This window comes from Lotus japonicus, chromosome 3, assembly GCF_012489685.1.
Source record: "Lotus japonicus ecotype B-129 chromosome 3, LjGifu_v1.2".
Lineage (NCBI taxonomy): Eukaryota > Viridiplantae > Streptophyta > Magnoliopsida > Fabales > Fabaceae > Lotus > Lotus japonicus.
The window spans coordinates 31,524,639-31,542,402 of NC_080043.1; the positions used below are offsets into that span (position 1 = coordinate 31,524,639).

A 17,764-nucleotide genomic window follows, 5' to 3' on the forward strand; every position below is an offset into this window, starting at 1 on the left:
AACAAGCGAATAGTAAACTCAGAAGTTTAAGAATAGTGAAGAAATAATGCTAAGAGAATGGTTCGTTTGTGTTGAATATTTTCAGCAAAGTTTCTTGGCCTCTTTCTTCTTTCTTCAGCCTTTATATACTCCAAGACTTGTGATGTAGCCGTTGCTAGGGTTTTATCCGTTGGAGTGGCAATTCTGTAATATCATACTGCTAGGCTGTACAAGGTAGGTGGCGGACAGACTGAGACTTGTACGACGTTGTACTGTGATAGCGACCTGTCCTTTCACCAGTTGACTTGTGATGAAGGAGCTTCAGATGAACGTTGATGAAGCTTCTGATCATCGTCAGATTGAAGCTTGGATTCTTCTGACCATGCAACTTCTGCTACTGAACGAGTTCCTCAGAACTTCTGATCGTCAGAGCTAGAATAGCTTGGGTCTTCAGAACCAACTTCTTGTAAGTCTTCAGAACTTGAGTCTTCTGCTTCTGGACCGTTCCACTGGAACATCTGGTCTTCAGAACTTCTGACTTGAGTTCTTCAGAACTTCTTGAGAGCTTCCATCTTCAGAGCTTCTGAAGTATTTTCCACTGTTCAGAACGAACATGATAGATTAAATAGCTCTCTTTTTAGTAACCCTTGGTTCTTCTTCTTCTGAACGAATAGGCTTGGGTCAGATTCAGAACCTGTTTGTCACAACTTAAAAAGACAAACGTTAGGGTACCACAATTGTTCATCATCACAAACCTTAATTGTAATCATCAAAACATAGAGATGCAACCACTGATCAAACCTTGATCTTACACATTAAACTTCTGTTATGTGAATGTAAATTTTGGTTAGATCTTTATAAGTTTACATGTTCTTTTATAAAGTTGTAAGCAACAAGATTTTCTATTTATTTAAGAATACCATCGAATCCTGTGGAAAAACTTTGCCATAATTATCTAAGATTTACCTAGATTACTCTTTACTAAAATTTCCAGACTTTTATTGCAGAGGCAATCTTGGCTAATTTGAAAATTTTAAATTAGAGAAACTTTTAACATTAAAATTTTAAAAGATTATCCCTAATTATCTTAGATTTACCTAGATTACTCCTTACTAAATTGACCTGACTTTTATTGCAGAGACAATCTTGACAAATTTAAAATTTTTAAATCTGAGAAACTTTTAACATTAAAATTTTAAAAGATTATCCCTAATTATCTAAGATTTACCGAGATTACTCCTTACTAAATTGACCCGACTTTTATTGCAGAGCCAGAGACAATCTTGGCTAATTTGATATTTTTAAATCTTGAAATCGTTTTCATCATCTCTTCAAATTAAGAAAAGTCTCAAGCCTAATTTACTGCATATTTACAGGAATCCCCTGATTTATCATTTTATTCTTTCTCATGATCTACAATATAAAAATAAAAGATGTCGTGCTCAATCTAGGATTTTCCAGATTTAAGATTAGTCAACCAACCTTCCCAAATAGTCCCGTTGGTTCCCAGTTATTTACAAGTCCTCCATCTAACCTCACTTCAGATCATAGTACTCCAAATAGCTCGACCGAAGCACGGCTGAAAAGAAAATCCATTATGAAACAGAAAAGATCTTCAGTCAAATCTTCAATTAATATTTATGTTAGGCCGTTTGTAATAGAAGACGAAAATGTCCAAAATCCCTTGAAAAATATGTCGAGCCAACCATCAGATAAACAAAGAAAATTTGCACAAGCTCGAGCGAATAGTAAGCCGATTTTGAAGCGCAACAGAGAGCATAGGGAAAACCAGAACATGGAAAATATACAACCCGATAGTCCACCAATAGACTCTATTTGTGAAGTTGGTGCCCTCAGCAACGATGAGTACACTAAGGGTTTGTTCGGTTGGAGAGGGGAAAGTGGGAGGAAAGAAAACACAGAAACCGAGGAATGAATTTAGATTAAGGTGTAGTCCAAATTCATTTCTCGAGATCAAACGAGTTTCTGTTGATCTCAATCAGGCTCAGAAGAGAAGTCTTTTTGTCCACTTTACTTACGATTTCAGACTCTTCTATTTCATCTGTTGTTTAATATATTTTTAATAATCAAGGTATTAATTGATGTATCAAATACGTACAATACATGTATTCCCCGTGCAACTCATGGGTAAAGAAACACTAGTATTTTGTAAAATTATTATTATTTTAAGATTTTAAGACTATTTATCACATGTCTTCTTCCACATATACTATCATTTAATATATATTGTATCTCTCACCTATCATCTCTAATTCTTACCAATGACAATTCTCACCAATCACTTAACCAATGACCATCATTCTCTCTCTTTAATAAAATTCAACTTTAAATAGGGGTGTTTTAACCAAATTTTATATCGAGTAATGAACTCTTAAACTGCGTGTCTTTCCTTAAACAACAACCATTTTGGAATAGAGGGAGTATTACGTTCATTCTTCTGATATATCGGAAAGATAAATTGCACCCTCTAATAATTGATCCTTGGACTTTTCCTTCTCCAACCTATATGTCATCAAACTCTTACCACTTAAACTATCATTCATGGACTATTTCTAATAATCAATAGTGTAATAAAAATTAATATATTTATAAATTAGAATTTAATAAAAAGTAAATTTTAAAATAGTTGTTGCAAACAGTTTTGTTAAGTCTTGCTTAATTAGGCAGTCTTATATCTCTTATTCAAGTGTAATAAAAATTGATAGATTTATAAATTAGAATTTATAATAAAAAGTTTACAACTAATGTAACATGAGTAACATTGACGTGATCACATGTGTTCTCAGTCACAGGTTTACACTAATAAAGTTATCCACTTACAATATTATTTAACCCAAGAGGTTAGTGAAATGAACAACACAGACTGAGTCTTGGCTTTATTAGGCAGCAAAGGCCGGCGTCAAGAAACAAACTAAAAAGTAGGCTCGAATTGAATGAAACGCAGCTGTTGGTATCCACCTTCAACCACCCATAAACCCCTCACAACTGCCCGATCATACACGCCAAAAACACACACACATACACACAATTGCACAAACACTTCATGTCCAACTCACTCTTCCAAATTCCAAACTCATCATTCTGAAATGAAAAGAAATAAAATAGTAAACATATATATGATGATTCCTGTGTGCCACTCATATATTTTTAAATATTAATCATATTTCTTTCTCAAAATAGTTCACCAACATCACCCCACCCTCCTTCATCCTTTTATAAACCCCCCTTCACCCTCTCTCTCTTCATAACATTTCTCACCAAAATCAAATCTCTCTCTCCCTCTCTTTCTCTCTCTTTTCTCTTATAGTCATGGGAGCATTTCCTTGTTTCGAACCAATCACAAAATGCAGCAGCGCCAAAGACAGATCAAACCAAACCGTTGCCTCAGACTTAGACGGCACGCTTCTCGTGTCGCGAAGCGCTTTCCCTTACTACATGCTCATAGCCCTCGAAGCCGGTTCAATTCTGCGAGCGCTGATCCTCCTCACCTCCGTCCCTTTTGTCTACTTCACGTACCTCTTTGTCTCTGAAACCATCGCCATCAAGACGCTGATCTTCATCGCCTTCGCCGGGCTGAAGGTTAAGGACATCGAGATCGTGTCCAGGTCCGTGCTGCCGCGGTTCTACGCTGACGACGTGCACCCGGAGGCGTGGCGGGTGTTCAGCTCGTGTGGGAAGCGGTACATTGTCACGGCCAGCCCAAGGTTGATGGTGGAGCCGTTCGTGAAGACGTTTCTTGGGGCGGATACGGTGATCGGGACCGAGCTCGAGACGACGAAATCCGGGAGGGCGACCGGGTTCGTTACGGCGCGTGGAGTGCTTGTTGGTGAGCACAAGAAAGCAGCACTTGTCAAGGAATTTGGTCCTGACTTGCCTGATTTGGGACTGGGAGACAGTCTTAGTGACCATGACTTCATGTCACTTTGCAAGGTTCGTATATACAATTTAATATGTTTTGAATACTAGTGAAGTGTTACATAAATAGATTTTTAATTCAATCTATTGATTAATATGAGTGTTACGTTTATTTGTACTCTTACCAAAGTATCAAAACATAGCATTAATCTTACATTAAACTACTATTTGCTATATAGATATATACTGTATAAGGATATACTTCCTTATCTAAGATTAAGAAGAGTATTTGTGAAGATTATGAAATGTGACAATGAGAGGAATATTGTCAAAATTAAAATAAAATATGGAGTTATGTCTAAAGTTACATGATAATTTTAAATAATACTATAAAATAATTTTTAATCTGTTGACCCTTCATAGTAATTTAGCTGTTTTAATCTTATAGGAAAAAGAAAATTCTCACTAGTAGATAACGGACACATCTCATATACGTACGCTAATTGGAAAATAGTATTTTTTGCACTCACTTTTATGATATTTTTTTACTCTAAAAAATGGATTGGTAGTAAAAAAAATGTTATAAAATTGAGGTGTTTGATTATGAATTACACTGTGTTGGTATATTGGGAATGACTTAAATGTGTGTGTTAGAGTGTCAAAGATCAAAATGGTTAATTTTCGCATGTTCAATCAATATTGATGTGATGATCAAATGATCAAATTTAACTTTTTTTAGGGTTCTCACCTAACTCACTATATGCACAAACTCGTGTTGTTTTCAATCATACTTTTTCACCTTTCTATTTTGGTAGAAGGGGGGCGGTGATTAAGTTCTGTGAGCTGTTTCTTTGCTCCATAGAGCCCACCTACAGTAGAGATCGTTGAGATTAGTTACTATATTGCCCCTAATCCGTTCACGTTTGGTGGGAGCCTTAATGATCATGAGAAACATTGTTTTCATCCATTTATCATGCACCTCACTTCCTAGGCTTGGGTCTCTTTTGGACTTTTCGTGTATATTTTTCTCTCATGGAATTTGGTACATAACTCCACCCTTGTTGTTTGTGGATTTAAATCCTCTATCCGCAAATTTCTCTTATTTCTTGTCTTAACTCATGAAATCGTAACATATCAATTATAAAATATATAAATATAATATTTATGGATTTATATAGACAATTTTTGAAAAAAATTAAATTACCTTAGTCTTAAGTAGTCCAATAATATTCAAGGGAAATAAAATTTCCAATTCACTTATCTAAATATCGTTGATTCATCTACAATTTAAGTGATTTAATCCAAATTTTTCTACTATCATTTGGGTTGTCTAAATGACCCATCATAAAGTTTGACTTAAATAGCTCATCATTCAATCACATTAAAGATAAGTGAGTTGGAATTTCTATATTTTATTTATTAATTTATTTCTAACTTATTTATCTCTAATGTGATTGGATAATACTTTATCATGGGTCATTTAGACCACTCCTATCATTTACATAACTCAAACATTAATAATCTTACTGATTTTTAATTGATATAGTGCAATTTCATTCGTGCGAGAACAAATAAAACACTACTACTATTTTGGAACAAAAGATTTTGATTCGTAGTTTGTTGCCATACCCGTCTTTTTCGATATTTACTAGCCTCAACTTTTGTAGTGGTCCCCACTTGTTCATTAATGGCCCATTTTTTCAGTTCTCTTGTAATATTGAGTCATGATCCTAACTTTGTGGCTTTAAATACAACTAATAATTAGTAGAGGTTATAACATCCCCAATTGGTTCCTCTTTCAAGTAAACGAAATTCAATTCAGTTTCAGAACCTCTGACACGTTCCCATCAGTTCCTCATGTCCAACCAATTTCTATTACTCAATCTAAGCCTCACTAATCGTACCTCATCTAAAATGCATGAAAAAGTGTAGTTTACCATTTCCCTGATATGTTTCTCATCATGAAAATAGAAAGCACATTCCTTATGATGACATCCCCTAATTTACCTTACTCTGTTTATCATTGATCAGTTTTTGTTATATTACTAAGAGTGTGTTTGTTTTACGGTTGGAGCATCCAAATGTACTTTCGGGTCTTATGTAACTTTGTGCTACTATATTTGGTAAATTAAAAATCACATTCACCCAACTCCTTTTTAGCCTCAAACCAACTTTCATCTCAACTCTCCACAAATTGTCACTTCTACATTCATCTAACATACTTTCAACCTCAAACTTTATTTTGAAATAAAAATATCTAAACATAAATCACATTACAACCAACTCACTTTGATCCAAACTTTGTTTTGCAAACCCACATTCACTCAAACTCTATTTTGCAAACTGAAATCCAAACACACACTGATTTACTCACATTTTTGTTGAGCTGAGTTATGTTATAGACAACTAACATGCATGGCATCAAGGAATCTAGATCATGCATTATCAAAATGGTATAGTCCTGTCAAGTGTAAATTAATAAAATATGTAAATATAACATTTATAACCTTACATTAATGTTTTTTTTAATTTACATGACATAATAATATTGGTAAGATAGATAATGAGACACTATAGAACAGAAAATTTTGATATGACATGAAAATTCTCTCATATAAATACATAACAGTATCACACTAAAATTTTATATTTGTATTTTTTTTCTATACCATTTAATATGGGGAGCTTTCTAAATATTTATAAAAGAAGTGATAAATACAATTTCACATTCCCAAATGACATGAAATGATCATTATAATTATTTCAGTACAACATCCAAGTTCTATGCAATGATAACTTTCCACATCCAGCAAACCCCCAATATAACTTCACTGCTCATCTTTTAGTGAGGCTTTCCCGGGTCTAAAAAGTTACATGACTGTGAAAGAGAAGCTATGAATTCAATGAGAGTGCCACTGCCCACTACTCATGATTAATTTCACTTTTCGTAATATGAAAACTTTATGGTGGACTATGTTAAAAATTAATTCACCCGTTAAATATGTTTTTATTACTAATACTCAATATTTTTATTTACCACATGCTACTTATGTGTTAGAATTAATTTTGAGGGAAACCCTTTTAACTTGTTAACCATAATTTTCTTATGAAATCATTTTTAACTCTGTTTTCCCCTGCAGGAAGGATACATGGTGCCACGGAACAAGTGTGAGCCACTACCAAGAAACAAGCTTCTAAGTCCAATTATTTTCCATGAGGGTCGATTAGTTCAGAGACCAACCCCTCTAGTTTCCCTCTTAACCTTCCTATGGATCCCAATTGGCATTGTGCTCTCCATCCTAAGGGTCTACCTCAACATCCCTTTACCTGAAAGACTTGCTTGGTACAACTACAAGCTTCTTGGAATCAGGGTCATAAGGAAAGGTACCCCTCCACCACCACCAAAGAATGGACAAAGTGGAGTGCTATTTATTTGCAATCACCGCACAGTTTTAGACCCTGTGGTCACAGCAGTTGCACTAGGAAGAAAAATCAGCTGTGTCACATACAGCATAAGCAAATTCACTGAGATAATCTCACCAATCAAAGCTGTGGCGCTCTCGAGGGAAAGAGAGAAAGATGCAGCCAACATCAAGCGATTACTCGAGGAAGGGGACTTGGTGATTTGCCCTGAAGGCACCACTTGCAGGGAGCCATTTCTTCTGAGGTTCAGTGCTCTCTTTGCTGAGTTAACAGACAGAATTGTCCCTGTCGCCATCAATACAAAGCAAAGTGTGTTTTATGGGACCTCAGTTCGCGGCTACAAACTACTGGACCCTTATTTCGTGTTCATGAATCCCATGCCAACATATGAGATCACTTTCTTGAACCAGTTGCCCACTGAGCTCACCTGCAAGGGAGGGAAATCCGCAATTGAAGTCGCGAATTACATTCAAAGGGTTCTCTCGGGTGCTCTTGGGTTTGAGTGCACCAATTTGACAAGGAAGGACAAGTATGCTATGCTTGCAGGAACAGATGGAACAGTTCCACAAAAGAAGGCTTGAAATAGAGAGGGACAAAGTAAATCCCTTTGGTTTCCACCAGGTGTTTTCAAAATGGTAAGAATTATCAGAGTAATAAAAAAAGGATTGTGTTTATGCTCATAAAAATAACACTTTATGTATATTGTTATTCTGATAAATACAAATTACAGTAAGTCATGCAATCTATTTTCAACCGTTTTTTGCAACAATGTATTAATAGCTTATGACAAAATATAGTACTGATTGAGATGTTGCAATGCCATGTGTATGATCCTAAGGTACAAGAAGTAAAAGCATTGCTTCAGTGCCATTTATTTGCAGACAAATCTAGTTAGGAGGCTTTCAATGGTGTCTAAATATATGTAACTTAAAGTTAATGAAATACACTTCACTAGTTAATGTGATCGTACGTTACAGCGAGGCATGGTTTGGCTAGAAAAGTATGTGGAACTATATGATCTGAGGCAACATAAATCACCCTAGAAAAAGGACATACAAAATTTGTGATAAAATCACCAATAATGGCTTGGATCCGAGCAGAAAGTCTTATACTCACTGTGATGTCGTGATGTCTTTATATGTACTTAACTTATAACAAAGAAATAAATATATAGATATTCAAAGAGAGGAAAACACATGAATTCATCACAAAATTAAGAGTGAACCATTTTGCAGTCTGTAACCTAAAATTTTTACAAATTCGAATCTATAAGATTTTAATACGTTAGACATGTTAGTCCCTACTACCATAGTGTTGATGTAAGTCTCGCATTGCTCATGTTAATGAAGGAAGAAAAAGGTCAAAGAAAACGAATTGGCCACATTGCCTAACATAGTGAAGGATGGGAGAGTCCAAGACTATATCAAGAGGTCTCAAGTTCCTTGTTTCAACACACAAGTACAAACACCAGGAAACACTTTAAGTTTATATTTGGTTTTATTTTTTTCTTATACTCTTGTTTTAGAGTATTGTAAGAGAATGTTGTTTAAATATTTTCTTTAGGAAGTGTGGGTGTACTGGGATCATGAGGTGGTTGATAGTGAAGTCTATATGTTGTAATAATTTTTAAACAGTGTTTATTCTCGTATTGTCAGTTTTGACAACGCCCGTGGTTTTTCTCTTGTTTTGGAGTTTCACATGTAATATTATTGTAGATTGCGGTTCTGCATGTTTTATTTCTTCAGCTATGTTATTTTCTAATAGTGATATTAGAGCTTTCAGTTCGGAGGATATCACATTCTTAATATGGTTTGTGGTTGCATTAGAGTCAGATCTTCCACATAAAATAGAAGTTTGATATTGTGAAAGTGCTTAAGTAGAGTTATACTGTGAAAGAGTTGTTTTTGGAAGGCTCAGGCTAAGAAAACTTAGTATTTAAGCATGTCCATTGTGACCATCCTCTCTTTCCTAGGAATCTTCCAGTGCATGGTTTATAGTTGAGATTTAAGCTTGCGATAAGTCATGAATTAGCTGATGCAATCAAGATTACACAAGGTATTGTGGGCATGTAAAGAAAAATTTCTCAGGTGACACTGAGACATTGGTCGACATGGATGCAAGGGGTGTGGTGAAAGCATGGGGCATGGTTGACATTGGTGCAATGTGATGATAGTGAGCGTGTATTGGTTGACATTGATGCAAGGTGCGTGGTTATGTCGATGACTGATAAAGTTCTGGAGAAAGGCAACACATAAGTTTCACCAAAAAATTTATGTATGGTTTTGACATGAAAAAACTCTTGAAATGGTTTAGTTTCAACAGAAATGAAATTCTTGAGATGGTTTAGTTCCAAGTGAAGTGTACTCTTTATGGTGGAGTACGATAATTTTATTTGTCGCTGTAGATGATGACCATGGATATTAAGGTCTTTTTACCTTGTTTAATTTTCCTTTTTATTCCTTGTTTTTTTTCTTTTGTAGTATCATTTAGTATTTTTTGGCTTAGTTGTGTATTGCTACACTTTCAGCACGATTTTGCATTTTAATCATATTTAGTGTCTTTATTTCCTTTTTAGTCCTTAATTTTGTTTATTTGGCTTTTAATTCATGGTCTAGTGTGTTAGAGGAATTGAGAACAAATGTGGCAACATTCCCATACGCTGAATTATAATATGAACTCTTGGTTGATCACGATTTTGCATTTTAATCATATTTAGTGTCTTTATTTCCTTTTTAGTCCTTAATTTTGTTTATTTGGCTTTTAATTCATGGTCTAGTGTGTTAGAGGAATTGAGAACAAATGTGGCAACATTCCCATACGCTGAATTATAATATGAACTCTTGGTTGATTGGGCTTAATTGGATGTTTGCAAGTTACAAATGTGTTTGATGAGTGCATTTAGTGTGCAACCTTTCTTAATGCTCATAATAAAGTGTTGGAATCTTTTGATGGAAGAAGAGAAAAGGTTGATGAAGGTTAAGACTAAAGGGGAGGTTTCAAAAATTTGCAGTGAAGTGATTGAAAGCCCATGAAGACCATTGATAGAATTGAAGGCCAGAAGTTGAGCTGAAAGAAGTTGAACAAGGGCAAAATCTGATACTCTACACGCATGACCATGCATAGCCACACTCATGCGTGGCTCTTGGTCAGTGGCGAGGAGTGCTTGTTGAAGAAGCACTCACGCATGCTCATGGTGGCAAGGGTTAGTGAGTTGGGCTTCTGAAGTGTCTAGGCACGCATGAGTGTGTGGCCTGTCAATTAAATTTCTTCTATATATAGTAAACTTAGTTTCTTTTATTTTTATCTTAGATTTTATGAACAAATTCTTGAAGTGTTGTTCTTAGATCTTTCTTAAAGGCTTATTTCAGGTTAGATTATGTTTGTCTTTGCTATGCTTGGCTAAATTCCTTTTAGCACTTGAAATGTTGACATTTTGCTAATTATTTTTTAAGGCTCTAAGTTATGTATGAACATGGTTTCAAATCTATGAATCTTTTCTCTGTTTTTATTCAAGCTTTAGTGCACACAAGTTTATTGCGTATTCTATTTACGGACGGAAGTTGGGATAGATTAAGAGACATGAGGTAAGATTGATTTGTTTATCCATTGCCTATAAATAAGGGTGGAAACTTATACTGGTGACCTGATTATAAGAACTTTATCTTCAGTTTAGTTATTATAGGTGCTAAGAGATTAGACCTTTAAAATTAACCGAAAAGCTTTCTTGTGTAAGCCCATTAACAAGTACGGATTAAGGCTAGATCATCATAGATGGAACTTCATAAGTTTGATACATGCTTAGCTTGAACATAACCTGAATTGATGAAGCAAAACCTGAATGCTAGTTTTAATCATAACCAAGTTTCTCTTTTATAATCAGTTTTTGTTACCAAGTCTTTACACAAAATAAAATCATTTTTGTTGAACTTAACAACAATAATCTTTTGTAAATTGTTCATGCACACAATCCCTGTGGTTCAACCATATTTTATATTACCTAGAACAATCCGTGCACTTGTGGAACACATATCAAGTTTTTGATGTCGTTTTCGGGAATTGTGTTTGTTTAATCAATTTCTTATTGGTTGTTTTGTTTGTTTAGGTTGTGCTAATTTCTTGCTGAAGTTTTTATATGTGGAATAGGTGCTCTTAACTTTTTGCTGCTATATGCAAGGTTCATTTGATCCTAAATCATTATGATGAAGAGATTGATCGCACATATCACCGTAGACAAGCCCAACAGAGAAGAGCATTAATCCAAGCCATAAACATGGCTGCTGGAGAGATCCCATCATAGATTGAAGCAAGGCTCTGTGCTGAGTTTGATGCTCAGTATGAGGCTTAAGTTGCTGCTCTGATGCAACGACAACAAAAACTCAAGGAGGAGCAAGATGCTCAAAGGTCTGTGAGGGACATCACTGCTCCTGTGTGGACTATAACTTTGAGGGAAGCATTGTTGTACCTCAGGATGCTCCTCTTGATTTCCCGATACCACCACACTTCACTACTTTGGTTAGTTAGAACCAATATGGTTGAAGTGCTAATGAAGAAGTTCATGCACACTTGGAACAATTAACCAAACATTGCTCCACATTGAGGAAAAACATGAACCTAGACACTATCAGGTTAATGTTGTTTCCTTTTTCTCTCAGGGATGTAACTCAAGATTAGATGAGATCACAAGAACTATGGAGTATCACTTCTTGGGATGACTTGGTTGAGAAATTTTTAGTCAAGTTCTTCCCTTACAACTGAGTGAGGAAGCTGAAACAGGGGACTGGATTGTGACAACTTATATGATAGTGGGAGAGATTCAAAGGTCTCCTAAGGAGGTATCCATTCCCCAACATTTCCCTTGCTGATTGTAAGACCTAGGTTTTTACTGTTATTATTACTAGTTAAATTCCGACTTACGCCTAGGGTTTTGTGCTGGTGCATGGATGTTGTGAAAAGTGTATGTTAAAACTAACAACTGAAATGATATAAAATATTTTATACACATGTGTATATATGGAGTCATATCCACTTTAAATGCTATGTCCAAATCACATTCACAACCTGACTACGAGACGGAATATTCGAAAGGCGATTTCTCGTCGCAAGAACACTAAATAAGCCTGATTCTAAATCGAAGTGGGAATAAGACCTGGCAGGGGTCTGATTGTGAATGGGTGTTCGATTTCATAATTTTTTACTGTAATATCGATAGAGTTTATTTTCGGAACTCGGGGAAGTTTTCCTTAACCTCCGCGGAGGCTTTTTAGATAACTTCCGAGTCACAAATAAAAATATTCGGGACTGCATTTCGAGTTTTAGTTTTGTGTATTATGATTCTTTTTTCACAATGAATTTGTTTCGAAAACGAAAAATTTTTCATGCAAGAAAGTTTTATGGGTCAAACGTATCGAGAGATCTTGGATCAAGTTGCTTCAAGATATTTTCTTATTTAAGTGGATCTGGGACAAGTATCAACCTCTTATGGAGGGACACTTGGCCCAAATGAGTGGACAAAAATGTAATAGCATTCTCCTCCACTCATCTTTTCCCTCCTTGTCTATTTAAAGAACAAAAACATTATTCATCACAAAAAGAGAGAGAGGAACCCACGAGAAGAGAGAACACGATATAAAGGAAGAAAAAGCTTGATTCTTCTTAGTTCTTTGAGTTATTTTGAGTGATTTCTAGAGCTTGTGGAGCGGGTTTGCTTGAGGAGGTTGGATCTTCATCATCTTCTTCAGTTGATAGCCCATCCTCTTTTTCATCTATTTCTTGAAGCTTTGTGAGCAAAAAGTTAGTATTGGCCTCAAGCTTTGAGTTGATAGGCTTGGGAGTATATTTCTAAGGTCAAAATGCTCTTCTATGTCTTAGATTCATGAAATTTGGTTGTTGATGCATGAAAGTGTAAAATACTCAAAGTTAGCTACTTTTGGGTTTTAAAGTGTTTTAGAGCTTAATGAATGCTAAGTATATCCACGCTTATTGCTTATATGACCTTTAGTTTGAGTTGTGTGGAATCAATTTTTGGAAAAATCACAATTTTGAGTATTAGGGCTTTTCAATTTGGGGCTTTTTGATCCAACAACCTTAGGAGGAGGATATGCATGTTTTAAACTCTTCTGAGACACTGGTAGTGATGCATGATACTTCGGAATTAACTTTTTGTGAAAGAAAATGTCATCTCACCCTTAAACCTTGTAGTAGTCGAGAGTGTGCGACTGTATTTGGGGAGGAAAAATATGTTTTTGAAGCTTAGAACTGATGCATGATGTTTAGGTTGATTTCGAGAAAGTGTTGGGTCGAAATTAGCAATGAAATGTTGAATATGCTATGTGTTACTTGTTTTTTAAGTAAGTGATAACATGCTATGTGAAAATACATGGATAAACCTCACATGGGATTAAATTGGTGTTTTATGTGGGAAATGAAATGAAAAACGAATTTTGTGCCAATTAGACACATGAGGATGTAGGCCGCATAGAGAAAAAGAAGAGGAGAAAATGTTGGAAATCACTAGGAACATGACAAGGATAATCACTTGTGGACATAAGCATGTTTGGTGCATTTGTGTGTGAAGGTGAAACTTTATTAGCTTAGTTGTTACATGATTACTTGAAACATAAGTTTTGGAACAAGTTACCGATTCGAGGTAATCTTCTTGTATTTGTTTAAGTGTTGCACTCCTATAGCTTAGAGAAATTTTGGTATTAATTAGTGGCTTTAAGTCGAGCAATTACTTAGTGACTAAGTAATCGTGCTTTTGTGTAAGGGTTGAAACGTTCAAGTTTGGAACTCAATGAGTTTGAGCAACCGAGTAAGGACAAAGAAATAAGAAGAATCGACAAAGGTGAGGCCCACTTACCTTACTAGCTAATATGATTAGATGTCGAAGTATCGGTAATTGTTTAATGATTCTAAAATGATGCATGCTTATGTGGATTGATGATATTGTTGAAGCATATTTTGGGTTGTTGGTTGTCATCTTGTATGACTGTTTTAAGATTATGTTGTATGCTTCCATAATTGTTGAATTATGTTGAGATCTTATGATTATAAAGATTGTAAACACATAGTGTTTATAAGTGATAGCGAGTATGATCCGAAGGGAGGTCTGACCTACTACTGACGTTGGGGATCGAGACTTTCTCGGGAAGAATACCTTGGGGGGAGGGACGAGATCTTTTGAAATGGTAGGTTTTGAAACAAAAAGGAGATAAGACTTCAAGCTTTGAGATTAAAATTCCATAATGAAATGAAACTAATCCAAGATATAACGTTTTAAATTATAAAGAGAATCTTTTGGAAGAAGACTTAGATCTAAAATTGAGCTTTGAAAACGGGAAAGGTCGACGATCAAAGTTTTGAGGAAAGAAGAGAACCTGAGTTGCGGGCATCAAGAGGATGAGAATTTGTGACAAAATAAGTCATTAGGGTGCAGATGGCACTCCTTGCTTATTGAAGCAATTCGGTCGGATGACCAACTTTTACCTGCGGGTACAGTAGAGGATGAGATTGTTAGCCCGAGGCGCATAACCGGTGGGGACGTCACGTTTTCTGACAAACTACGATGCACCATGCATTCATACAGTTGCACGCGCGAGTTAGTATGTTCAACTAGAGTGGGCTGAATCGACTCGACAATGATATTTTGACACGCGCAAGTCAGTTTGTTCAACTAGAGTGTGTTGGATCAACTTGACGATGCTTAGGTTGTAAATGACACCCGAGTTAGTATGGTCAACTAGAGTGGGTTAAATCCATTACGAGGTGCCCAACCTAGTAAGTGACAATTATGTTAAGTTCAAACGTTGGATACATCGTTTATCATATTTTGAATGATAACAATTTTTAAGAGTATAAGTGTAATGACTAAGAAATTTCACATGAATTATATTTTCAAGAAACAACCCTTATGACTCACATCCCTCATCGTCTGATGTCCAAAGTGCAATACAATGCAAGAAGACGTTCCATTCAAGAGAAGAAAGGTCTGCACTTGCAAAGAAATGTCAAATATCGCCTCCCTGAAAAGAAGACTATACTCAGTGAAGATATGCATCGTCTATCTTAAAGCTGACCAATGAAGACAATGTCTTGAGAAAGGGCACTATGTTGAAATTGAAGATATCTCTCTAACATTCTTGAGGATAAAGTCAAGTGCAAAGAATCACGTGATACTCTACAAAGCACGTTGATCAAGGAAGCAAGTACAACATTGTCACTATCAAAGTTTTCTCTCTTTTTCTCTGATACAAGGAATGGATTAAAGTTTGTCTTCTAAGCCTATTGTGTTCTACCTTAGTCAAGCTTTGCTTCATCTGGACAAATCATTTTCATACGAAAGAAGCTGCAAGCGATAGGTCAAAGGTTATCATATAGATCTAAATGATCGATAGAAAGAATAAAAGAAGAATGAGTGAAGCAGATAGATTGTTTGAAGGAATGAAGGACAATTGAAGCAGAAGAATGATGGAAGCAGACCGTCTGAAAAGAATAACGTTTATCATGAAAGAAAGTTGAAGTTTCTAAATATTGAATACTACGCTCAAGTTGGAAAAGAGTTCAGAATAGCTTCTTAAAGAAGCCTTCACAAACAAGACCACATGTTCTGACAAAAGTATAATGCACAATGTGAATGTACTTTAGTGTCACTATCAAATTGCTATTTCCTCACACCCACAGATAGAAAGTTAGACCTATGCTACCAACTAGCTGACAGACCACATCCTTTAAGCAAAAGGTATTCATCAAACAATGTAATGCATTTAATGCAACTAACATCAAGTACACAAAAGCACTGTTTGATCCAACGACTAGAAGCTTTGTGAAGAACACGCTCCAACAGTTATCTTTCCCTCTCTGAAGATTCAGAAGTATAAAGGGAAGATATGAAGACTTGCAACTTAGCTTGAGTGCTCACAAGAGAGAAGCTTTCGGCTCACAATTCAAAAAATACCATCACCATTGTCTTCTTCAACATGAAGAGAAGATTTCCTAAGAGTCAAATATTTCATTTAAATCTCTCATGTAATAGAACATAAAGTATAGTCTTAGAGTCAAACCTCATTTCCAAATACGTTATGATTCAAGGGCTGAATTGTATCTACCATCACTCTTAGAAGAAGAGAAATATGTAGAAGTAAACGATCTTGTGAAATATTGTTTAAAGAGAAGTCCTACATACTTTGTAAGGAGAATTTCTACTAATACTTGTAAGGAGAAGTCATAAGAACACTTGTTAATGCCTAAAGAGGCAGTGGAAAAAGAATGCTTGATTTGCCCTGAGAGGCAATGGTGAAAGAATATTCAACAATGCCTAAGGAGGCATGGACAATAATACTTGTATGAAGAAGTCCTTGATACTGGTATAGTGAAATCTTGGTATAGCCAAGGATTGGACGTAGCCTTATCATTCTAGGGGTGAACTAGGATAAAAATGATGATATTCATTGATTCCTCTCTTATTCACACTTTTACGCTGCACCAAACGACACCAACTTAATCAACAAAGTCTTTAATTGTTTGGAAATCCAATATTTTGGATGACACAATTCAAACCCTCATTTTCTTGTGCTACTTCTGATTATCTCAAATTCCGCTGTCTTGCCCCGTCTACCTTACTAGCATACCAATCGACTAACTTATCGTGCTGCTATGTAGACTAAGATTGTGGTGTGACAACATGTTTTAGTTGAACCACATGCTCCTATATATGTTAATGCTGATCATATTTAGTAATGCTACTTATTGTTACGATATTACATATTGTTATGTATTATACATTATTCTAGTAAGTTGACCCTCCCATGCCTTGTTTGTATGTTTGTGTTCGGACGTTCGACAAACTGCAACATACTGGAGAACGAGTTTCAGGGAGTTTGCCATTCAGGGTGAATTTAATACGAGATGATAGATAGGGATGAGCCTGAGACCTGGGAGGTTGACTACGCCTCTAGGGGGGCTACCTAGACAAGACGTGTGGTCGAGGATGTGAACAATGAGTAATGACACCTGGTCCAAGGGAGACTACGCCGGATGATAGTAAGCTTCAATCGTCCACCTACTTTCATGGGACCGAGGAGAGGCAGACCCCCACCCACACTGCCTACTTCTTATGAGGAGGATCCTTCTGAGGCACTCTCTACATTTCCTACAACACCTCAGGAGCCAGCTGCTGGGTCATGCGGCGACCAGACCTCTATTCCTTCCTCCTCAAGACACCTAGTTCTCAAGAGGGAGCCTTCATCCTCATCTCTTTCACCATTCTTCACACCTTCCTCCTCTAGTCGCTACCGTGTGGACCCATTGGTACGAGTAGAGGAAAGGGTTATGGAAATGGATATTATCGATGTGGAGACAGGCGTGGTTAGGATACAAGACATGATTGAACGACATGAAATCGTTGACGTAGACACAAAGGTGTTCACCATCGAGGACTCTCACGAGGTTCCAGACTTTATGAGCGATGACAAGCAGATAGGGTGGTAGG

The 17,764-nt window shown here is 36.1% G+C and overlaps 1 protein-coding gene across 1 annotated transcript; it reads left to right on the plus strand.

Moving 5' to 3' along the window:
* Positions 1–3,225: 3,225 nt before the first annotated feature.
* On the plus strand, positions 3,226–8,031 carry LOC130749306 (glycerol-3-phosphate 2-O-acyltransferase 6). The gene is made up of 2 exons (XM_057602641.1): positions 3,226–3,930; positions 6,996–8,031. Exons 1-2 carry the CDS (start codon positions 3,310–3,312, stop codon positions 7,857–7,859), a joined length of 1,485 nt encoding a protein of 494 aa, XP_057458624.1. The 5' UTR covers positions 3,226–3,309; the 3' UTR covers positions 7,860–8,031.
* The last annotated feature ends 9,733 nt before the right edge of the window (positions 8,032–17,764 follow it).